General features: G+C 36.5%; 1 protein-coding gene across 1 annotated transcript; it reads right to left on the bottom strand.

Moving 5' to 3' along the window:
- Positions 1-205: 205 nt before the first annotated feature.
- LOC141434079 (uncharacterized) lies at positions 206-25,545 on the bottom strand. The gene is made up of 4 exons (XM_074096353.1): positions 25,225-25,545; positions 23,211-23,381; positions 7,326-7,436; positions 206-3,113 (listed from the first exon to the last, which is right to left on the bottom strand). Exons 1-4 carry the CDS (start codon positions 25,286-25,288, stop codon positions 2,884-2,886), a joined length of 576 nt encoding a protein of 191 aa, XP_073952454.1. The 5' UTR covers positions 25,289-25,545; the 3' UTR covers positions 206-2,883.
- Between the last annotated feature and the right edge of the window lie 346 nt (positions 25,546-25,891).

Here is a 25,891-nt window from a genome sequence, read left to right as displayed (position 1 = left end):
CTACGTATCTAGTAGCCACAGAAGATAAGTAGAAATTGCACTTTCCCTTTTTTAATTTTAAAAGACTATCGATGTCTTGCAGTTTTCAAGGTAGATTAATTGCGGTAGTAAAAACTGGGAACAAGCACTCAGAAAGACAAATTTATTTACACTATTATATAATAACATTAAGGATCCTTACAAAGATTCCAGAAAAGAACATGGCTCGTTTTAGATTGTTTTATTTTACATAGGTATATTGCATGATCTTTCTATAACATGGTACTTATTTTTCTTGATTTCACATTACTCTTTTCCAGCGCCGGCCCTGGGGTAGAGCAAACGGAGTGGTGGCTCGAAGCGCCATTTTCCAGTTTCCAGTGCAAAATAAAATTATGATGGCACCGATGGCGCCTTTTGAAGGTGTGGAAGCGATGTGGACAACCTCGCTCTACCTTGATCAAAGGCTATATACTCATAGAACCGGCGCTGCTCTTTTCATTAGTTTAGATTCAAAAACAATTGAACATAGGTAGTCAATTTGAATGAAATTAAATGATTCCATGGGTATCATAATTGATCAAGGCGTAATAATAATACCTATTAAATTCAAAAATGAAAGAAAAACATAAAACTTTTTTTTACTTCTCATGCTCGTTAAATTCTTATTTTTGCTGGATCTAGGCAACATAAAATGTTTTTTTTTAGTGCATAAAATAAAATCTTTGTCTAAGACAGGCGTAAACAGTTACAAACAAATAAGTTTCTACATATTTTTTTATAATAATTATTTTATATAAAACTAAAAATCAATCAAAATAAATCAATAAAACTAGAAATTTATGATTATAATAGTAATGCATGAATAATAAAAGGTACATTGTAATTGAACTATTGTTTCCACTGTTGCTATTTCATTTCCTCGCCCTCCAAGTGAGAGTCAGAGTGTAAAACTCGAGCATTAAACCCAATTTCCCCTCGACGAATCTATATCTATCCACCTTCGCCGTACCGGCGGCTCCGGTGGCTATATCAACGTGCTCGGGTAAAATGGCTCGTCTTATGCTCATTTAAATCTACTATTTTATGCATAAGTAAAATAAACAAACTTGACAAGTAACATTGAGACATATAAGAGAGACATCAAAAAAATGTTTTACTTTCTTTGCTAAATATGTGTGAATTAAAAACGGATAAGTTATGGACTTTGAAAAAATGACATAAAAGTACCTTGACGCCGTTTTGCTGCTAATAATTAATTGTCTTGACGACCGGATGGCCAAGTGGTTAAAGAACCTTACTACGAAGCTTGAGGTCCCGGGGTAGATTCCCGGCCGGGGCAGATATTTGTATGAATAATACGATTGTTTGTTCTCGGGTCTTGGATGTTTAATATGTACTTATATGTTTATCCGTTGCCTAGTATCCATAGTACAATCTTTGCTTAGTTTGGGACTAGGTCAATTGGTGTAAGTGTCCCATGATATATTTTTTTATTTATTTATCTTAACTCTTGGTTATCTTTTAAACAGTAAGAGTTAAGCCACTAGTGTCTTAGAGAAATTAACTTCATTTGACCTGTAGATTGTCCCCTTAATTAAAGTCAACGGAAATCAAAAATAACACGGGTATACATTAGTCACTAAATTATGTCCCAGTCCTATAGCACCTCTGACAACAGGTATATACATAGTACCTCGGCTTTTTTCTTGGGACTCAAAACTAGACAACCCTTCTCGCATTGTCTAAAGATAAAATATAATCAAAATAAGTTACAGTCTTCCTACATTTTCATTTTTCCTGAGTGATAGGCTGTTACTAAATTAGTGAGTTACATTTGACCTCATTATTTTCTTTGATACAATTCGGTTTTTTTTTCACATTTTTCAAACCAACGATATAACTTGTAGAGGAGAGACTTGAATCTTATAAAATTTTGCACTGCACAGCTTAATATTATGCTAACGGATCCCCTAATCGAAAAATTATCTTATCAAACGTACCTACTTATAATATTTTTGAACACCTAAAAAAATCATCCCCAGTTTACAGGATGTAGGGTACCCAAATAAAAATTCAAAATTCTATTTCACCATTTTGTCATTTATATATTTCATGCAAAATCACAACTTTCTATTTTTTTTATTCCACTGGATGGCGAACGAGCAAGTGGGTCTCCTGATGGTAAGAGATCACCACCGCCCATAAGCATCTGCAACACCAGGGCTATTGCAGATGCGTTGCCAACCTAGAGGCCAAAGATGGAATACCTCAAGTGCCAGTAATTTCACCGGCTGTCTTGCTCTTTACGCCGATACATAACAGTGCAAGCACTGCTGCTTCACGGCAGGATTAGCGAGCAAGATGGTGGGAGCAATCCGAACGGACCTTGCACAAGGTCCTACCACCTGCCTTTCTAGCACTAGTAGTAGTCTCTAAACTAGTGGACGAACGGATATTGTGAAACTATAAGGGTTCCTTGAAGGACTATGGAACCCTAAAAATACTTCATCTATCATCTATGTATTGTATGTACCTGTTTTACTATGTACGACTTGAAATATTAAAAGATTCTGACACTTTTATAAATTTATTTATAAATTAGGAAGCTATAATCTATGACGCGAGCAAAATTATTAGGCGTTAAACCTGTACCTACGTAAGAAGACAAAATTTTGCTCATGTGATGTAGAGTGCTTGTCGGCGTCTTGCCTATTATGGCACAGATCCGTATTATTAACATTAATTAGTAGACAAAAATGATTAGCTTATAACCGCAATTTTTGATGTTGTAGAAGGCGGCAGAACAACAATCAGTTTTACACTTTCATCAATTCTGAGATACCAACAAGCTCTATTCTTAGTACTGACAATGTTTTTCTTAAACTACGGCTTGACGTAAATTTACAAAAATATCTCATCTACAAGTTGCTTATCTATCAGCCTATGAGGCTTAGGCCTTGATTGTTTCCTTCTGCGTCTGTACAGCCGGGCGTTGAGCGGATATAATGCGGGCGACAGCGCGCAGCGTACGTTGAACCACCAATCGCAGGACGCGACGCCTTGTGAGAATACTGTGCCGTTGGGGCACAAGAAGGAAGCTTGCCGGCCGTCGATGTCGCAGTAGTGCCATGCTGGAATCAGGACAACATTGAAAATATATTAGATACCTATAGGTACTCGAGTCCAGAATTAGGCGAACTAGATTGACACCTGAAAATGTTACTAGACATAGCAAAAAATAATAGTCATAGGAATACCTAACCTTGTGTAGACGGGGAATGAAAATGTATGTCACTTTCGGGCTTTATTTCCATAGCTTTAGGCCTAAAAACGGCATAGAGGATAACACAATTAAAAATTAATGAACAACATAAGAAAAAAAACACAATAACGGGAGATAGTTCCCAGCAAACCGATTACAAATTTAAGTCGAATGACATATATGAAATGTTAACAAAACAAAATGGCGAATGGGATCCTTACCGATGTTCAGCAGGGAAGATTTATTTTCTAATTTCGATATTACAGCACTAGTGAAACTGTGGCAACATTTCCGTGCAATGAACTGTCAAGTTGGTTCGCCTAATTCTGGATTCGAGTATAAATTCAGAGATCGGACAAATTTGCGTCATTACTCGCAATAATATGGACATGACTCTTAATTTTAATTAATTGATAAGTTACCTGTAATTTATTTTGTAGGTATACTTCAAGCAAGACGATAATAATTCAATTAAACACACACTTCTTATTGTGTACAATTATTAAAGTAAATAAAAAGTATTTTTTCTTAATTATCCGTGGTAAGTTTATACCTTTACACATGTACCTTAATAAATCTACACAATAAGGAGTCTCTGTTTAATTTATTTATTACTGTCTTGCGAATCTCTGCGCAGGGGGCGAGACACTAAAGTAGCACAAACCGTAAACAAACCGCCATGACAACGTCAGTTCTCTTTATAGTTTGTCGCCATGACAGACCATAACCATATATATTAGTAAAAAAATAACATGATATTTACATGGATAGTAACGATAGAGCTATATTTCAAAAAAACATTGAAATAATATGATGTTAACCCATCCTACGCACATTTAAAAGACATTTAAGACGTTCAAAAAACTGTTTACGGTTTGTGCTAGTGCTGCATTCTGATGGCAGAACATTGCAGTAATATTCCATATTAATTAATCTTTGGAGTCATATCCACATTATTGCGAGTAATGACGCACATTGGTCCAATCTCTGAGTATAATTCAACATTTGCATTAGCATAAGCCCGCGATTTAGCGAAATCTGTTCTTAGGAACCATGGCGTCAATTTAGATTTAATTGAGAATCATCTTAAGTGAACAGAAACACCCTACTGACCCATTTGGTTTGATCACCTGTATAAGTAACTGGCATTTGCTTCCAACTTCTTTCACGTCTTCATGCCAAAACATATGTAATTGCAATTTAAAAATCCGACCGCAAGTGCGAGGCGGATTTGTGCACCGAAGGTTCTATAAAAATTTGTACGTACTCGTATCTATAAACAAATATCCAGCAAAATGTACGCAGTGTTAGGTAATTTTAGATGATTAATGACATAGACAGACAGAAAGAATCAAAGAAAATAATAAGATTTTCAGATTTTTCTTAGTAGTTGTGCTATATAAAGCTAGATGAGAGCTATAGCTTCATACCAGATTTCAAGTTCCTCGGACAACTGAAAGTACCCTATAAGTATGATCCTGTAAGAGTTCCGTTTTTGCCGGCTGAGGTACGGAACTCTATAAACTGACAAAGTGCTACTTTGAAACAAAAATATAAATTATTTAATTCCGTAATATCGCGGAAACTCCGAAGAACCCTTTCTAAGTCAAACAAAACTTCTTAGTTAGACATAGATGGGCAAAATAACATGATTTGGTAGTATGCCTTAAATATTCAGTACTCATATTATAATTATACTAAACTCGATCACGTTGTTATATCATCGCATCCAAATGTAATAATGCAGTAAGAATCGTGCAGTTGCAAGGACCTTGACTTCAGTGATTAAAATATATCGGGGTACTATACTAGGTATAATGAAACTGCTGATCAGTCTGACAATTGAAATGGGCACGATAGCACGATACATCGTTTTTAAATTGTGCCCGTTCAGGCTATCACGGATTAGAGATCGGTAGTCATTGAAACCATTATTTTTAAATTAATTAGGTAATGTAACCTTTGGACTATTTAGTAACCTATTTGCACAATTGATAAGTTCTTCAAACCCTTTCGAGGCAAGTTTTGTAGCCCAGATGTACCTATGCTAAAAAATGAAAATTCATTCATTCTACCTATCCATAGGTACCTATTGATCGATATACACTGACGAGCAAAAATAACGCGACCACTTTCCGTTATATTTCAGCTGTATGAAAATTGACAATATTTTTTTCTGGTCAGTATATTTTTTAGTGGATCTCCTTCAATAATTAACTGTAATTAGCCAATAATACATACGTATGCACGGGTTTGGGTTGGTTATGATGATCATTAGGCATTGAAATAGAGGCTAAAAATATATTTCTTGTTCAATTTTATTTCGTTTTCGTTGAGTACAAACGTGATGTGGGGCTAACCTGAAGGAGCTCTATTGGCTGAAAAGGACGATCAACCAATTTTAAATTGTAATAGAATACAGTGAATTAACAGTAATCCATTTAAATCGTACCTACATTTATGCATAAACTCAATAAAATAGATAAAATGTACAATTTCATTCCGGATCTCACGTTTTCGACCTAATGTTTGACGCGATCGCCTTCCTGGTCGGTTTTTATTATAATTTACTGACCTTAGACTCCGAAAACCATAAGGTCACTTGGCATTACATTACTCATCTTCGAGCAAGGTCTTAGTTATTAAAACACTTACTGGGTGATTCGTCAGACGTTTGATAAGCAAAAACATTTCAAACAAAGACGTTCCAGACGCCAGTTAATAGAAAAAAAATAATGAATAGCGGTCTTTAACTGCCTAAAATAATTATGTGAAATATTGGGTAGGCAATATTTGATAAGAGGCGTTTTTGCGAAGCCGTGGGAAGGCTATTATTCTGTGAGTGTAAGTTCCACGTGAATGTTTGCTCTAGAGCTACCATATTCGTGGACATACATTAGTTCGAAAATGAAAGAGTGTGAACTACTGAGCTTCTTTTCTCCCAGTTGTCCGCAGTGCAAACAAATTGGAAAGCAAATTTCCGGTAGTTCGAACCCGCGACAATCGCAATGCGCAATACCGATAAAGGGATGCAAATAACTGGAACTAGCCTAGTGGTGGTGGTTGGTTTTAAATAGCTAATGGACAAATTCGTCTATTTTCAACACACAAATGCGGCCCCGCAGTTGAAACACTTCTAAGGCTCACATGTGTATTGCACATAAAAAAATACAAATACACAAAAAGGAGAGTAAAGGCGAGCTTATCCCTAAAAAGGGATCTCTTCCACCAAACCTAGTTAAGAGAAGACAATTTATTAAGAAGAAGATAGGCACACGTTAAAATTAGGTAGGTACGTGCGGTAAAGAGGAAAACAGAAATACTCAAAAGAAAAGGAAAATACATTGGTAAATACAAAATTACATACATTAAATTCATATTAAATATATTGAACCGGATAACTCACGTCTTAAATCGAGTTTAGCCCGACATGTTAAGACATTTAAGACGTGTGTTATCCGGGTCAATATATTTAATATGAGTGAGTCTCACGGTAGTTTCATGTTCAACATTAAATTCAAAATAAAAACAATTAAAATATTTCCAAAAGCCGACACATATATACATATACCTATAGATGCATTCAAGTTTTCAATAAAACGTGACGTGACGTGTAAACGTGTATTTGGCAATAAATTATTTCATTTCAAAACTTTGGCTAACAAGGGATCATATACCTACATTTTTCCGTCTCTATATTTCTGGCCTCCTCTAGGCAATGGTTTTCTCTCTGAATAACAGGAACTAGACTGTAGTTTTAACCGCAATCAGAGAACCATGGAGAAATGTAGTCATAAAATATGGTGTAAAGTACATATAAATATAGTTGTAAAGATTTAAATTGATTTATAGAGATATACCTTATAAGTTTAAAACTTTTGTGATTTTCACTCATAGTCAAAATACCACAAACATGACTTATTACGCTAAAACACACAAGTAATATATACCTCGATGTTTCGACCACATTACAGCGGCCGTAGTCACGAGTCAAAGAAATACAGAAATCGAGTAATCGAGGTAAATATTACCCGTTTGCTTTAGCGTGATAAGTCCTGTTCCATTTTGACTAGAGGTATACCTTGACAACGGGTCTCCATATCCGCGAAGAAGCCAGGATAGGGTTGGTCGTCGCAATAGAAGTTGGTATACGGCACTGCGCCCAGCACGGGGTAGTCGGTGCCTGGCTTGCCTGTAATTTAAATAAACCAAAATTATTAACATGTTTCAAAATGAGTGCGCGTTTGAACATCACTGCAACTTTTTGGGAAATTTGACTCTATATGAGTGAGTTATAATGAAGCATAAAAACAAATGTTTTTTTACAAGCTTTTATTTAGTTTCACCTGTTCCGTTGTCTGTCTGTCTGTATAATACAATACAATACAAAGACTCTTTATTGTACACCAGAAATAGTAATAAGCGATCAAAAAAAAACCTGCCGGTCAAAAATTAGAAAACTTCGGATTGACTTGAAATTTGGCATACTTACTTATGTAAATTGCGTGACAGTGTAAAAATCATTTACAATTTGCTTTTACGGCCTGAACATAAGTCTCCTAGCATATGGTTGCACAGTCCTAGGGTTCAGAAAATAAAATCGTTCACCCTGCATTACGGACGACAGTTCTATTCATTTTGACACTACACTTAACCTTGGGTTAGCGCTTAACTCTGAATCAAATCATTAACTCTGGTCCGTGCATGTCCGCCTTAATATCATAGCTGCTGTAAACAAAACGGGACGTTTAGGCTAACCTTTACAAAGTTACCTAATTTCCCGTCCGCAAAGACTATTCATTAGACCGTTAAGTCAAAATGGATCATCTGCCATCAGCACGATCAGCCCACAATACCTCTACCGGTATTTACAAAGATAACGAAAGTTCGCTTGCATTGCAATAGGCACTTTCACTCGAGCGCGACTACTATTGATTGTCGACCGTTATAAAAGGCCATCTACCAGATCTCGAAGTACCTACAGTAGAATATTCATTAGAGACGGGGGCTACCTACTTTGAAATTCGAATTTTGTATTATATTGCCTCGCTCATACTCTTATTAAATATTATTAGCGCTAGCAGGACGACTCGATACGAAATTTAGATTTTCGGACATCATAGTTTAAGGCCAGATTTTGAACGCAATGTAATCGAGAACCTATAGTGTCGATTCTCAGCTCGTAAGCGGTCAATTGCTTCTGGCGATGCAGTCACCTTTAACCCGCGTTGAATCATAATGCAACGCGATTGCTGCACCTATTGTAAATGAAATAACGATAACTTTTAATAGATAAATGCCGAAAAAAAATTATGTGATTACGAACTAAGCCTTACGCAACGTAGGTAAGTAAATAAATGTGACATAGAACCTGAATTGTTTTCGGTACTATAACCCCAATAGGGGACGTAGGGTAAGAAAATTAATAAAATCAGGGTGGAAAATGGTGTAGTTTTGAAAATTGGTACAGTTATACCTTGCGGTATCCAGATAAACATACTAAAAGCCCTCAAGTGTGAGGGCTGTGCTGAAGGTGTAAAGGGGGGTTGAAGGTTTTTTCTCATATCTCGAATATTTGTACGAATAGCATTATGATTCCTTCGGACAAAAGTTTCTACATAAAATTTCCTACAAATTTTGTCATATTCATTTTTGATCTACGATCAATACCTACTTTAGGAGTTACAGTCTGTTTAAGTTAAGAAGGAGATAAAAAACGGACAATTTAAGAAATGATTAACGAAGTAGGTTTTCTAATATTGTTTAAAAATAGAAACAGCCAATTAGTTCATTTTTGTTATGTTACTCATCCTTTTCTATATCGACATTACTGTCTTCTCCTTCTATGATATCTACAGGTACACCGTTTGTACATGAGCCCAAGCAGCCGAAACATACCATACGTATAGGGATAAGTTCACCTTTGTATAAGTATCTCAAAGTTTGTCAATTGTTTTTTTTCTTTCTTTTCTTTTGTACAATAAAGAGTTTACATACATACACAAGACTGCATTTAATACCGACTTTTCGATTTCGACATCAATATTTTCCAGTGCAAGCACTTTTGCAGCGACAAAAAATTTAAGTCAGTACGATGCCAGGAGCTGGAGGATCAGTGGTGATAATTGGTTCGAGGGTTCCATCAGCTCCTCGCTTCGAACCCCACATTTCAGGAGGCATTTCGTTACCCAGTCACTGTTGTGTACCTACTTGGTGTAATACTTACTCGTAATGCGAGATATTTTGCTGACTCTTTAGTAGCTGAATTTAACAAAAAGCGATGAGCGAGACAAGCAACGAAAACGTTTGTTGATATGAATTTTGTTGCTACGACTGTTCAATAAGAGGACTTTTAGTATGTTCATCTGGATGCTGAAAGGTATAACTGTACCTACCAATTTTTAAAACTACACGGATTAACGATAACTTTGTTGTTACGAGGGACGGAACAAGACGTGCATTAGTTAGTTAAATCTAACTATGCTAGAGTACTTCCTCAATAAAACAAAAGTGAAACTATTTATTTAACTTATGTTTTCAAAACATACTAAAGCAAAATTTAAACTGTATCCATTAATTTTAGACTCAATACTTAGCCTGTCTTTCACATTTTTACAACTACGTAAGTGCTATCATTTTGCGGTGTCACTTACCCGTTACTTTACCAACTAATTGAGCATAGGAAGCCATAAAATGATCGAACTTTTACGTAATGTGAAGTTCCATAGCCATCTTGCATAATGCTGCAATTAGTCTAAGTACCTTCAACCAACGTTTAAAGATGCAAGCAAACCTATTAATCTTTAATTGCAGTTGTACCTCATATTTCATATTTTACGATGTCTTTTATCTGCAATTCTAATTTACGACTGATTGTACACTGTATACGAAAAATTATTCCTAATAACGGACATTATATCCAAAAGCACAATTACCAATACTATCGGTATATGTTCTTGACAGCGGAAACCTGAAGAATCGATGACATTATCTCAGGACTTCCCAAACTTTTTCAGTTTGTAGTGCACTTACAGGCTTAATATTTCGTCACAGTGCCCTTTTAGCTACGGAGCCTATATTTAGCTGAAATAGGGTACGAGTACAATAGCTGGCAATGATGTGGCGCCGTAAACAATTAAATTTCTACCAGATTGTCTAAGTTTACGGGTTATCAGGAGCCCCACACGGCGCCCTTCGGTACTGGATCTTTACAATGAAGTGCAAAATTCGAAATTCGTATCTTGCGAAATGCTAGTGAGAATTTTAGGATTTCGTAGTAGCCCCCCTAACAAAAGCGCCCAGGGAGTCGAGACGCATTTGGAAACCCCTAATATAAGTAGATAGTTTAAAAACGAAATCCACATTACGCTCCCCTTGAAATGATTGATCGATTCTGTACGTCTCCGGTTCGCTCCGCCTCAATGGAATCGTACCCTATAAATGAATGTAGTTGCAATAGGTTAGGCAAAGTTTGACTTACTTTCGATGAACGTATCGCAATATCTAATGCTAATGAAAGATCGCTAATGAAAGTATTGAATTAGTAATTCACACAGCTAAGACGTTGCTTTTTACAACGCCCAGTAACCTGAGATTTACGTCATTTTATACGCAATTATAGAAATTATATAAAACGAAACCGTTATACATAGATGAAGCGGTAAATGCAATGCACACATGATAAATTATTGCATATTGGTCATATACCTAGGCACGTACTAACATCTGAAATATAAAAAAAAACATAACTAGACTTAAGGCAACGAGCACAATTTTAGGTTAAAAATATAAACCACTAAACCGGGATTAGAGTTGACAGCTCCATACACTTTGACCCTACTTAATCCTGGACAGGTTCATGGTTAATTATGATATATGTAACATATTCTGGGGCACTTAAGACTGCCCGATTGTTGATATATATAGAGAACACTATTCGTCTGTTGTTTTTAACCCCCGACGCAAAAAGGGCGGGGTGTTATAAGTTTGACCGCTATGTGTGTGTGCGTCTGTCTGTGGCACCGTAGCTCTTAAACGGGTGAACCGATTTAAATGCGGTTTTTTTAATTTGAAAGCAGGGTTTCTAGCGATGGTTCTTAGACATGTTTTATCAAAATCAGTTGAGCCGTTTTTGAGATATTCAACTTTGAAGTAACAATGTCAGGGTTTTCCAACTTTTTGTTGGTTATGATTACACATTAGTGCTGAATAATTTGTGCACAACACTCGTGGCGTGAATGTACCTACAACTGGCACTTGACCGGCTTTTGTATGAGTAAGAGGTTTAGTTATTTAGCTCTTGAATTTCCTCCAATCACTTAAATTAATTAGTAATTTACTACTTAATCCCTAATAACTATACATTGTGTATTTGAACATTTAAACCCTGTCAAACTGCTTTAGTAAAGCGCTAAGTAACTCCTAAATGTATTTGGGGTCAGGGAAGACACAAACAAGGCCAACTGGCTGTGGTGTCATACGTACATAATTCTTATGTAACTGTACAGGATGGAAGGCGCAAAAACCAGTACCTACGTGGTAATTTTACATTGACAGTGAAAATAAACATTGAATCATGACTACTCAAATCAACCTATAAAAGCTTCACATGCTTACCAAGCTTTTTTCTTCCGGATCTAGATGTGAGTGAGTGTGAATGCCATACATACCTACATATTATAACTTTATATTTACAATACAAGTTTACATATTTGTATCATTTGTAATTAGCACAGCCGGAATTTTCGTGGCATTTTTGATCTGTCATAGTGAATCCTCACTTATCGAATCTACCTAAATTATAATGATTAGTAAATATTATCCTTAGTAATGTAAATTGATAATATTATCCTAAATTAATAATCGTAATATCTTTTATAGAGACACTAATGGAACACTTTTAGCACTACAACAGACTTTGAATATGAAAATGAATTATTAAATTAGAAATTGTTATTTTATTAATTGTTTTCATTCGATACTTAATGCATATTTTGTCTATATCACTTTTTAAGACATCTCAAAAGTTAACTGGAAGAAATCGCTCTATTTAACGATAAAACCGCCTAATTGTTGACCTAATTATTTTATATTAACATGTATATCGATATTGCATATATCGAAAGTAGATACATAAGTGAGAAGTCACTACCTACAGGTCAAAAGTGCCACGAAAATTCCGGGCTCTAGTAATTTAATTAAGTATAAAAGTGGCACATATCCTGGATTCATTTAGGTCTCCGAAATATCTTTGCACGTCCTACCGGCCCTAGAAATAGAGTCGTAGGTCAGATATATTTATTAGCACGCTTTGGTGTTTCATATATTGGTGCTAGTGCTAGTGACTGTACATGATATTATACCTATCTGAAGACAGTTTTTTTCTCAGCACTCGAGCTGTAATTCACTTGATTACAACTGACTTACTCTCAACTGAAGTGTCTGTGTTTCAATAAACACAAAATAATTTAAATCATAAATATTCATAGTGGATTAAATTTAGAATGTTTTGAGGTTGAACACAGGTCCTTTATGGCTCGGACTCAAGGGCACCAGGGGCGCAGACACCATTACATTTGGAATTTATACCAACGGTCTTGTCAGATACACACACGTCAAGCACTGAGTCCTTCTGTATTATAGTTTTCCTTCCTAATACCTGAGGCCGTACCTATTGTCTAACGCGCTGACGTTAGCGATCGCATTCACCCTCGTCTTATACCGTGTGACAGAAAGAAGTGGTGAAAACGATTGTGATTCCATGTGTCTTAGACAATAAGGCCTCTGATTATACTTAGACTAGCGCGCGCGCTACCCTAAATACGAAGCTCGAGCTAAGCTTAAGTAAGCTTAAGCTACGAAAGCTTTTATTTATTACTTTCTAGGTGTGCAGTAATTATATGCAGTTAATATTATAAATAGTCGTATTTTCACATACTTACCACGACTAACTTAAAATAAAACATACGATATGTTCGCGGCTTAAAGATATGAATCAAATGTATTTAAGTACATTTAGTTTACCTACAAATCCGGTGTGACAACACTTGGATCATCATTTTAATGTGTACCTATTCACATCTTGAAGCCTTAAACCGGCCGAACGGGATTGGCGCCGTGCAATATGAATATTATGACTGCCGTTGTATAATTAGATTACATATACTGTGTCTGTGAATACCATCGCCGTTTAACATAGCACCCTTGTGAATGTTTTTCTTGTTTTTTCATGGTGGTTAACAAATGTTAATTTTTGTTAGTCATAATTTTTTTTCCGCTGAAACCATACATTTTTCATAAATTTTTAAATGGTCATCCTTTAGAAGGCTATAGGTAAGGTTAGGTTTGTTATACAACAATTCTGAAAAATAAATGGTTTCAGAATAAAAACGGCCAAGAGCGTGTCGGACACGCACGGAATAGGGTTCCGTAGCCATTACGAAAAAAAACAAGTAATATTTTTCCAAGGATTTCGTATTTTGTACGGAATATTCCAAGTTTAGGTATATTTTATACCTTAGGCTGCTATTTACTCTTAAATTACTAATAATTCTCAAGAAAACTTAACCGTTATTGTTTTCCTTGTATGTTTGATATACTTACTACCATCCTGAATTTTTCCAAATTTTTCCACCCACCGGTTTAGATTTTAGAGGGGGCTGGGACGCTCGATTTTAATGAAAATTTGCACTTTAGAATTTTTTATTGTACCATTTTATCGGCATAGTTTACATATATATTCGTGCAAAATTACAGCTTTCTAGCATTGATAGTCCCTGAGCAAAGACGCGGACGGACAGACAGACAGACATGGCGAAACTATAAGGGTTCCGCTTTTGCCATTTTAGCTAAGGAACCCTAAAAAGAGTTATGTCAAACATTAAATAACCTCCTGAAATATTCCGAAAAAATTCAAAATAATAGGTATGGATTATAATGTTAACAATTGTCCGTTGAGCGTTTAACCAGAACACTCTTTTGCCCCTTCCAATATAAAAAAATGTCTCTTTGCGGCTGCAAAATGGTCATTTAAAACTATATTGGGCACGCCTTATTTTTACAATGGAATAGCTGAAAATAGTGACAGAGATTGTCAAATCTTAAAGGTTTTGAACGTGTTTTTGGCACTTTACTCAATATCAATAGTTCTTTTAGTTCTGTTGCTGACACTTAAGGCATTATTTACGCCATTTATGTTGAGAATAGAATACCAACTTAACACACTGAAGCGGTTCTGGATTTTTAATTCAAACGCCAAAACACTCAACTTACATGCCGGTTTTCGCTATCTTTATCATGCACAATACCTACGGGGCTGCAGTGCCGCAAGCCGCAACCGATGTCGCAAACGCAGAGACACCGCACCCGCCACACAACTCCATTTAAACTCTAACACCTCCACCATACAACACAAAGTTACTACATATAACCCAGTACCCGCGGTTTGTGTTCCGCCATTCAACACGTATTATTAATGACCACCTGACTAATAGCGCATCATACGATATACCCATGTACTCATACTCGTATATGTAGAGCGAGCAAATTCGATATCTAGCGATAGATTTAAAAATCGCAAGGTATTGTTTCAAATTGCACAAACGGTGTCAAGGAAAACAGAATGTAAATTTTAAAATAGTAATCGTACAAATAATAAAACAGCTATCATAATTACTTATGAAATAATCGAATGCCTAGGGATGTTTAAGGTTATTGCGTACTAGCTTTTACCCGCGGCTTCGCACGCGTAAACTATTCGGTGTGGTAGCAGCAATTTAAATTTTCGGGATTTTGCAAAATTCCCCTGGAAATTTCCAATATTTATATCGTAGTCTTCATTGAGGTTGTGTTGTGAATAACTGTACAAAATTCAAGACAATAAACCCAGTGCTGAAGTTTCAAAATTTTTCCCTATCCAAATTCAAATGCAAAATTCAAATTCAAATCATTTACTCAGTAAATAGGCCGCAATGGGCACTTTTACACGTCATTTTTTATACTCCCAGCGCTTTCGGAAAGACCATCATTGCCAAGAAGAATGCGTCGCAAGAAACTTGGCAGAAAGTAATTTTTTCAAAATAAAATAATTACAAATAAAATACTTAAAAACTACAGTATACAATTAAAGAAAAAATACGAAAATAATAATAATAATACAGGGATGTATGGGGTCCCTTAGTTACAAAACTATACCGTGGGAATATCGGGATAAAAAGTAGCGTACTTATGTGTTATTCCAGACATACAGCTACCTACATCCAAATTTCATGCCTCTAAGCCTAGCGGTTGTTATTTCGACATTTTATTCCTAGGTATCCCGTGGTAATATCGGGTCAAAAGTCGTCTATGTGTTTTTCTAGACATCCAGCTTCCTACATACCAAATTTCATGACTCTAAGCTCAGCGGTTAATATTTCAAGATTTTATCCCTATCCGGTGGGAATATCGGGGTAAAAAATAGATTATGTGTTATTCCAGAGGTCCAGCTACCTACATACCAAATTTCATGGCTCTAAGCCCAGTGGTTGTTATTTCGAGATTTTATCCCTAGGTATCCCGTGGGAATATCGGGTCAAAAAGTCGTTTTTATGTTATTCCAGACGTCTAGCTACCTAAATACCAAATTTCATGACTCTAAGCCCAGCGGTTAGTATTTCAAGATTTTATCCCTATCCCGTGGGAATATCGGGGTAAAAAATAGCCTATGTGTTATTCCAGAGGTCCAGCTACCTACATACCAAAATTCATGGCTCTAAACCCAGTGGTTGTTATTTCGAGATTTTATCCCTAGGTATCCCGTGGGAATATCGAGTCAAAAAGTCCTTTACGTGTTATTCCAGACGTCGAGCTACCTACAAACCAAATTTCATGACTCTAAGCCCAGGGGTTATTATCTCAAGATTTTATCCCTATCCCGGGGGAATATCGGGATAAAAAGTAGCCTATGTGTTATTCCAGAGGTCCAGCTACCTACATACTAAATTTCATGGCTCTTAGCCCTGTGGTTGTTATTTCAAGATTTTAGCCCTAAGTATCCCGTGGGAATATCGGGTCAAAAAGTCAGCTATCTGTTATTCCAGACGTCCAACTACCTACATACCAAATTTCATGACTCTAAGCCCAGAGGTTGTTATTTCAAGATTTTATCCCTATCCCTTGGGAATACCGGGATAAAAGGTATCCTATGTTTTAATCCAGGTTATAAACTAACTTTTCGCCAAATTTCATCCAAATCCGTCCAGCCATTTCAGCGTGAAAGAGTAACAAACATACTCACTCACTCACTCACTCACACAAACTTTCGCATTTATAATATTAGTAGGATTAATTACTTTTTTCGACAAATTTACACGTCTTTTTATTTTGCTTTATGGTCTTTTGGACTCTATTCATATTTTTTAATTATTTTTTTATTGTTTTGTTAGCGCTTGATTACCTTTGTCTTCGAAAATATTTAAGTTTATGCTCTAGAGCATAACAAGTCATTTTATATCGCCCACACATCAGTTTACGAGCATGAGAAAAAAATTTTTTTTTTTATTTATTTATGTAGTTTTTGAAACAAAGGTGATGCATGATTGTTTGGTTCGCATGCGCTGGTAATTACGCCTCAATACCATTGTTTTGTTGCTGTCAAAAGTTACGTGATCGCAGGAAACAATTATTATTGTCGTGCCAAATGTCAATAGTGGCGCGGCCGCAGCGCCCTTGCCTGAACCGACGTAACGTATGCATTTCGCAATGCCATATGCCATGCTTAGATCGCTTAGCGCAAACCAAACTACTTATTGTTGTTAGCACCACACCTATGCGTTGATAATTCGTGTTAATAAATGCTGCACGGACATATGAGTTGAACCGCTACAATGAGGTCAGAGTAAATCATGACATTAATCGTAATGCAAACAGCCAATTGTGTTGACTTTATTGATCAACAGCCAATTAATAGTAGATTATTGTCGTGGCCTGGAAGTAGCCAATTGCTGGCTGAGTATGAGTACTAAACGGACGAGCTTGCGAGTCCCATTTAACTAATACGAAGCCAGCAATTGCTATTCCAGCCGAGACTAATATAAAGCTTTTCTCAAAAATGATGAATAATTCTGAAATAGACTAAACTTTTTCTCAAAATATATCATAACATTTAATTTTATTCCAATTACTTTTCTTATGCTTTCCCGCCTTTTTTCATTAAAAATAAACTGCAGGTGTATTTTTCCATCGAAAACACCACCAGCTGTTTCAGACCCAATAAAAAAAGTCTGAAGTTCCAACAAAATATCTGATAGCGCTCGTTAGACTTGGCTGTATACGTCTTGTGCCAACATTTCCATGGCCTTTTTAAACTTTAAAAAAAAATTGTGACTGATTGCTGGCGCGCTAATTTATTATTGTCGAGCTAGCGCGCCTGCAATCTTTTTAACTTTTTAATTTTTCGCTGACCATAAACTATGCACTTCACCATCTGATATGTACAGAATAATGTCAACTTTTACGGACATTTTTGAGAAAAGATTGTTAAAATCGTACGAGAATAAAATTATCTTAGAAATCAATTTAAATTTTCGCGTTTAAATTGAGTAAAGTGTAAACGACCATTAAAACATCTGTAGGGACAGCGAGCAGTAAGCACTTACTTATTTAAAACTTTATAATTTCGAGTCGGCGCGTAGTGCTCAAAGCAAAAGCATTCAACGCGTTGCGCTGGTATGGAGGCGGCTATCTAGAAACATTTTAATAACGAAGTATTTAATTCCAATGCCCATTGTGCACCGAGATTGAATAGATGAGCCCGCGGAGCCTTCACACACCTTAACTTTTTTATAAAAATGACTCACTACAATATAATAAGCACCACAATTATCCAATGGCGTGTATATTTCGTAATATGTAAGAGTCGTACCCATAAGTATGAAGCGCGATAACAAATAATTCATAGGAGAATTAACACCAATCGATCTAATCTCAAACTAAGCAAAATTTGTAGGTAGGTATACAGCAAAGAGAATATAACCACTACGTTTGGTATACAGGTTTCAAGCAACAAATATTTAGACAATTAATAATTAAATTAAAAGTAATAACACATCCAAGAATTGCCAGGTTCTCTACAACAAATTTGCAGGTGGTAGGACCTTGTGCAAGGTCCGCCCGGATTGCTACCACCATCTTGCTCGCTGATCCTGCCGTGAAGCATGCCGTGATCCTGGCGTGGAGAGTAACACAGCCGGTGAAATTACTGGCACTTGAGGTATCCCATCTTAGGCCTATAGGTTGGCAACGCATCTGCAATACCCCTGGTGTTGCAGATGCCTATGGGCGGTGGTGATCTCTTACCATCAGGAGACCCACATGCTCGTTTGCCATCCAGTCGTTTAAAAAAAAACACTAGGATATCCGGTGGTCATCGTGAATCATTATAATTTTGATAGAGATAAGTCTTCTGGTACGATATCTAAAACTTATAAATATTATGTATGCTAAGATGCAAACTAATACAAGCCTCGAATTAATATAGCTTGTATGATTAGATAGATAGACGTTGTTCTTTGAATTGGATTTTGTGCCCATAAGTGGTTTAAATTTCAACTCACTTATGGCGTCGCGCCATACATCTCGTAAACGCATCCTCTGCGTGTTATTCCCACATCGGGCTGGTTGCTAGACTAGCAGAAAAACCAGTTCGCCAGCATGTTACGGACGTTTTTATTAAACTGCTTCCACGGGACCGAATAAAACCAAGATTTAGCCCGTCCGCGCCTTCAACACTCACAATTCACAATTTATCAAAATAATTGCTAACATCACTTTTTTACCAGCCGTTTGGTTGAGCAAATAAGTTGCATTGGCATAGTTTCACACATGTGTAAACGTGTAAACATAAGACACAAACAAAATCATTCTTGAACGAGCGAAGGTGTTGCGTTAGGATTTCAATATTTCAAAGCAGTTATCTATAATTATGTAAATAGTATTTAAACAAACCGCATCCACGAAAATGCTAAACATTAATTTGCTTCTTTTGAACCTAGGGCAAGCGACCGACCTTGGCACTTTCGACGGTGGTCTTAGCTACCATGACCTAAAAATTAGCGATATGAATGAATTTATGAGTTATGACTAAGTTGTGTATTATTGCTATGCCGCAGAGGTCAAAGAGCATTATTTCCTACAACACGCGGCGTACGCGCATTGAGTGCGAAGCTGGTAGAATGACACGGTAACACCAACCTAAAATGACACGCGTGGGCCTGATTTTTATGGAGTCACAAGCGTGGTTTACGCTGTTATAATAAGGGTCTAAGTATGTTAGTTGATATTCTTACAGCCCACACATGACTGCCTTCGTCTCGACCTCAAACCTCGTAAGTAATGTCAGGGCAAGTCGCTCAAATGAAACCGTTGTAAGTCGCTCATAGCAATTAGCGAATTTCAAGTAACCATTTGAACACCTAATTTGACCAAACCTTTCGTCAGTACAGCTAAGAGCTCGCTAGTTTATATTGCAATTACTCAATGCCCGTAAGCCAGGCTCCGCTCCGTCTTACGAACTGAATCGTAAATATGTAATGTGGTATTGCGACGAGACGAGACAAGAAGGCCCATTTAAACATCGCCCGGGCCATGCGTTGCCAATAAACCACTGATTTCCTAATCACTGGCCGCGCACGCAAATGCAGCATCACAGAGATGCACCTGTAATTCTAGTATACAGAAAGACTCTATTCAAGATTCCAGCTAAACTCAATCTGATCAAAAATTTAGCAGTTTTCTTGTCCGAGCCGGACCTAACTAAACAACAGGTAATTCAGACTCATTGGCTAATAATTTCAAAATTACTTTTAAACCTGATTATTTAGGCAAGAAATTCACCGTTCTTAAAAATAAAGCATCCATTCATTGTGGCTTATGATAATGAATTGCGCAAGTGGCCAACATAGGTATTTGAACTGGCTGAAGCGGCAGACACGATTCCGACCTCGTCCACAACGCGGGATTGTTAGCTCAATTAAGAGCTAAACCAAATCCCTCGCCATGATCTACAACTAAGACAAAGATTCGCGATCGCAAGGCTGCACTGCGCACGGATCCATGGTTTCACCTTGAAACTTTAAGGCGGGGGACACCTACACGCACTGATTACATCGTGACCACAAAACATTTCTTTGACCTTCAGACAAACAAACATACCTACTTAAAATCTGGGAAAGACAACACTTTTACTGGCATTAGAACGTAAACGTTACCTATTTTTAAACGGTCATGATGAGTGAGATAGCCAGCATCAAAAGCTCTTCTTCTCTCCTTCAGTTGAGTCAGTGTAGATGATTTCGATCTCTGTAACTACATCTACTTCTGATTAACTTTTTTTTCTATTTTCTTAAGAAATTCACGGAAAATAATATATTACCGACGGCTACCCCAAAAAAATCCTAATCGATAGGTACATAAAATGCACAAGAAAAGAAATGACAGCATTGTGCAAAAAACCGCAAGTATTTAATTACTATAATTACAATACTAGATACAATGATAAAAAAACACGTTCCATTTGTTTCGTAAGTATTTACTTTTAGTGGTTTGGCGTGATTCTACGCTGCCCGATGGACTGGCAGATTTAGAGCGATATTCAATTATACAAGCACGTTTGATTTCATTGTAGTGTTGCATAAAACTCATCGATTATGTAGACTATAGTAAGGAAAAGGTATTAGGTATCTTACTATAGTCTCTGTGTGAAAATATTCATTAACACAGTTTTGAACAAACCTAGCCTGGCTTTGCGTAATGCAAGTCTGACACGCGCACTGAGGGTTCCGCAGCTAACAATTCGAAATTTATAACTTAAGATACTTACTCAGTTTAAGGAATAGAAGTTTGAACGTACACGCACCAAAAATTGCTCTAACGAAAAGATCAACTCTGACTATATGACTTGTCTAAAATCTGGGAAACTAATTAAGGATTAAACGGACAGCTGACGACATATAATAGTGACAACAACAACACTTTTTAGTGCCTAAACGAACAAACCAAGACTCAAATTATCATAATGAACTTCATTTTCAAAAGATAGGATCAAAACGTATATTTTTTACTTATTGTCTGATATGTTATAAGCCATCTTTCCAATAATAAAATGCCATGGCCGATAGTTAAGTAAATTGCCGGTAAACAAATAGACGACTGGATAAGATAAAACACTCTGACCTGAGCCGGAACTACGATATGATGCTAATGAATAAATAAGTAAAATGTTTTGCAAAATAGTTTAGGTAGATAAATATAATCTATCTACAATCAACTTCCAAGCAATTTTCCTAAGCCGTTTGTAAATTTATGTACCCTCACGTTTAAGTCGAACAAACGGTCGAACGTTAACATTGTTTAGGTTGTAATTAAATTTTCAATTTGTAAAGTAGAGATGGATTGCTCTAGCAGTTGATTTTAAGGTCAAAATAGCTCAATGTGCTCCCACAGCGAGTCATTTGTTTTGTCTTACAATGCGGAACAGATCTTAATGATGTCACCTTGCTAACAACCACTTTAGCGTTACAAGATTTTGTTTAAAGAAGCTTTGACAAATTGAAGATCTACTTGAGACGCCCACCAGACATTGAATAAAACAATAGGTTCTTACACTCCGTGAGCTCTTAAAAAAACCTTCGGGTTTTAGAAGCATGCTTCGGGTATTGACGATGACATACGATCGTGATATGCTGTTCTGTTCTGTTATCAACTTGCTAAACTTTTCAAAGTTACCGTAAAAAGTTATGTAAAGAATTACCATCAGTACAAAATGAACCTTACTGTAATAATATTACGGTTCTTTATCTTTTTCTAGTTTTACACAATATGACTTTTTGTCATGATACAAATAAAACAAAATCAGCATTTTCGAATTCTGCTATCCTTCATTTAAATAGAGAACACCCCGCCTTAACACACTACTTTTATTTGGAAGTATACATACAGATCAGTTGTTACTGTATCTACTTATCTTGGGTATATCAAATGTTTTTTTTTGTTTGCTTTCGTTTAATATTTTTTTAATTTACTTTTCGAAATTCCCGTTGCTTCTATAACTCGATCTTAAACCTTATTAAAATATTTACGATCAACAATTTTCTTGAAACTTTGAGCTTCTTTACAAAATATTTATATACATTATAAACAATTTCCCGTGATTTCCCATTTATAGAAATACCCTGTTTAAATTGACTCCCCATGAAAATCAATTTCCGAAACGTAACAAACTAAATAAATAAGTAAGTGGTGGTTTTAACTGCTCTATATAAATCAATGAAAACACGAGTGCTCTCCTCGCGTGATGGATTGTTACTAAGTCAAAAAGACAATTGTCATTTTCTACTAACGAATCCTTCCGATTTCCCCCGAAACCCGAAGGTTTTTCTAAGAGTTCATGGATTGTAGGTACTTTATATCAGAGCAGAAAGATAATGTGACAGATGTTATGCGCACTAGCACCATTTATAAAAGCTTCCTGGGAACATACAAAGAAGTGTCAGTATCATACTGCTTTGTCTTGCTTTCCGACAAATAATTTAGGTTAGTGACTGTGTATCTAGTTCTTATCATAGGTACATGCACAGCTAAAAGTACTTATGACATATTAGAAACCGTGCTAAAATACATTACATTTATTTTTCCGGCTCCGGTCAGCTTTCTTCGTCCAAGGGTTGTTAATCATACATAATATATTTATTGTGATAACGGGTACAAAATATAGTTACTTATATTGATAATTCAGAACATGACCGTAATCTATCACATGCATCGTGTAGGTACAATATTTATGTTTTTATTTTCTTAGTGTTACAAAATTACCTAATATTAAGAGATGCAATAGACATCAAATATCATATGTAAAAAAAATCAAATTCAAGGAGAAATATGCTACGTCAGTTTCTTAAACTATTAGGAAGGAAACGTTTGCGTTACTCACCGGGTATCGCCATGCCGAGTTCCAAATACTCTTTAACGGAGGGACTGAGGAACGCCGAAGGCACTGGCACAGCCTCGGGCTCCGGCGCGTCCAGTGCCTGGGCCGGGTCGCGCGCCACCGGCGCACTGTCTGCGCGCACGCGCTTCACGGTCCGCCCGCTCTCAGAACATCCTGTAGCACAGAATATGCTGTAGCACTCCGCGTACTGTACAACACATCTCGAAGAAGTGAGACCTCCGCAAAGCAAAGCTTGAATCAATTGTTATAAGTATCCACGTAATGTTTCCTTTATTTTCTTATATTTATTAATTCATTTATTGCTGTGCTTGTGTTAGGTAGTAGTTAACCCGTCACGCGTCCAAGACTACATTAGTACCTAACTTTTTGTGCGGGAAATGCCCTATAGAGACTAGCAGTAGTCTACCAGAAGTCTCTAGGACATTTCACGCAAAAAAAGTTAGGGACTAACGTAGTCTCTAGGACGGTGACGGGTTAAGTATTAGATTGTCATAAAGTGACTGGATTGATAGGTACCTAAAAACATATAGTATTTAAGAAAAGTTTCTGCAAAGTTTCTTGCGGATTTTTTTTACGAATTACAAATAGGTTGGTACAAGTTCTTTTGCTCTCTGTACCTACTTCTTGCTGACTATAAGTAGATATTTGCTATGTCATCAAAACTACATATCCGTAACAAATTTCTAGCCGATCCGATCATAAAAAGTTAATGAAATTGGACATGCAAGATTGTAACCCGATAGCAATTTGCTGCCTTCTCACAGAATAAAGGATTTTAATTTGATTATGTCTCCTAGCTGTACCGGCTTCCACAGCACCGCAAGGAACGATTAAGTGTATTATGAAGAGGAGCTAGTCGAAATAGCGCACACACAATACTTTAGGTATACCTCTACAGTGGGTACAGTCCAGTTCTTACACCTGTGAGCAAAAATTCAATCAAAGATATCTGACCACACTTCTACGCCATTAACCATAGAGTCGTATTGACATATATTTTTGATTACATTTTTGCTCAAAAGTATAAGGACTCGACTGTAAATCAAAGATTTTTTTATATACTTAAGCTGTAATTTATTACAAGCTTTTGACAAGCTTTTTATACAAGCTTTTATCCTGTCCCGATGTTTGTCATCAAATCTTGCAAATTAAATTCGATCCACTTCCCGTTACCGATTGAGCTGAAATTTTGAATAAGAAGAATAAGAATAAGTTAATATATAAGAATATGTGTAAATCGCGTGACAATGCAATAATCTGGTAGTGACATCCTGGTAGTCCGGCCAGGATCGTCCCCGCAGGAACTCTTCAACGGTTAATGGCATCGACTTGAAGTTTGGTATGCAAATGTAGTTTGGATGACAATACAAGTAGTAGGTATAGTCAACAAAAAGTACAGTCAACAAAAAAAAGTTTGTATTAAAAATGTTTTTTTTTTACCAAAAACTTATTTATACTACAAGATATATTTGTAAGTCTGTTTGTTACCTCTTCACGTCTAAACCAATGAATCGAATTAGATGAAATTCGATTTACAGATAGTTTGGGTCCCAGTGAAGGACATAGGATAGTTTTTATCCTGGAAAATCGCAAATTTCCCGCGGAATAGCAATAAACGGATTCTACGCGGACGGAGTCGCGGTCATCAGCTAGTATAACATGTCTAAACTTTATATTGATGTAGGTAGGGAGTCCCTTGTTTAAGTAGAGAGAACAATCTGGTGCCTATTGGAGATAATAATCAATCGTTTTCGAGTTTTGAATCTTCGTTTTTCGGCTCTACCGAAGGAAAACTGTTCGAATGTAAATAGGTAGGTAGGTACATCTATAACAGATGAGTGTTATAAACTCTCTAGTTACACATGTTTAACTTCATCCGGTGTTTGTGTCTGCATTGTGCGTTTGTGTCCGCCAAAGAAACGTACAACAGTTAAATTGAATCAAATTAAATTAAGTTTAAGTTAAAATCAAGTTAAATTATAACTGTAACTCTCACCTGATCTTGCCGTTATGGAGAGCAGCACCACCGATAAAATCCCGATAAATTCTCTTCTGTACATCTTGCAAACAATACTAACAAAATAAATCACCACTGAGACATACCCGTACACATGTTTAAATTAACCGTGTCACGATCAAAAACAGTTTCAGACGGCATTGAAGTTGACTGAAGGTCTCAGAAAAGGATTGATGAATTTCGTAACGCAGCTTATGACTGAGTTATGTTGTGGTTAGGTTACGCGCGGGCGCAGCGTCGCGCGTTGCCTAACTAGAGTCGCGTGTGCTTTCGGGGACCGCCGAGCTAGCAATGCTGCCGAAGCAGCATTGTGCAGCCTTTGACGCTCTTAGGACCTTACTATCAAATTGACGATTGCGATGGGATGGTGAATTGATAAGCTTTTCATTTCACCTCAGCACCGCACACCTTATATTTTGTCAAAATTTATTAAGTTAAAGAAATCTATGATATATAATAAATATCTCTAATACCGAAACGAGCAATTTTAGCACATTTATTTATTTTAGTCGTGGCTCTAATGATTTCGATGAAATTTGCTACGCTATATAATTTTGATTAAAATAGCTTCGTAAGTAGGTATAGTCAAAATTAGACATTAATGCATAATGACATTGCAATAAGAACCACGGCACTCGTCATCGTG

Source organism: Choristoneura fumiferana, chromosome 13 (assembly GCF_025370935.1).
Source record: "Choristoneura fumiferana chromosome 13, NRCan_CFum_1, whole genome shotgun sequence".
Taxonomy (NCBI): Eukaryota; Metazoa; Arthropoda; class Insecta; order Lepidoptera; family Tortricidae; genus Choristoneura; species Choristoneura fumiferana.
This window is presented reverse-complemented; position numbering and strand designations above follow the sequence as displayed.

Bases quoted from the DNA above. Each gene is read 5' to 3' on its own strand.
- LOC141434079 (XM_074096353.1), bottom strand. From the start codon at position 25,288: ATGTACAGAAGAGAATTTATCGGGATTTTATCGGTGGTGCTGCTCTCC. The intron at 7,437-23,210 runs GTGAGTAACGCA...TTTAAATTACAG, and splicing joins ACTCGGCATGGCGATACCCG to GCAAGCCAGGCACCGACTAC. The intron at 3,114-7,325 runs GTATACCTCTAG...TCCTGATTCCAG, and splicing joins TATGGAGACCCGTTGTCAAG to CATGGCACTACTGCGACATC.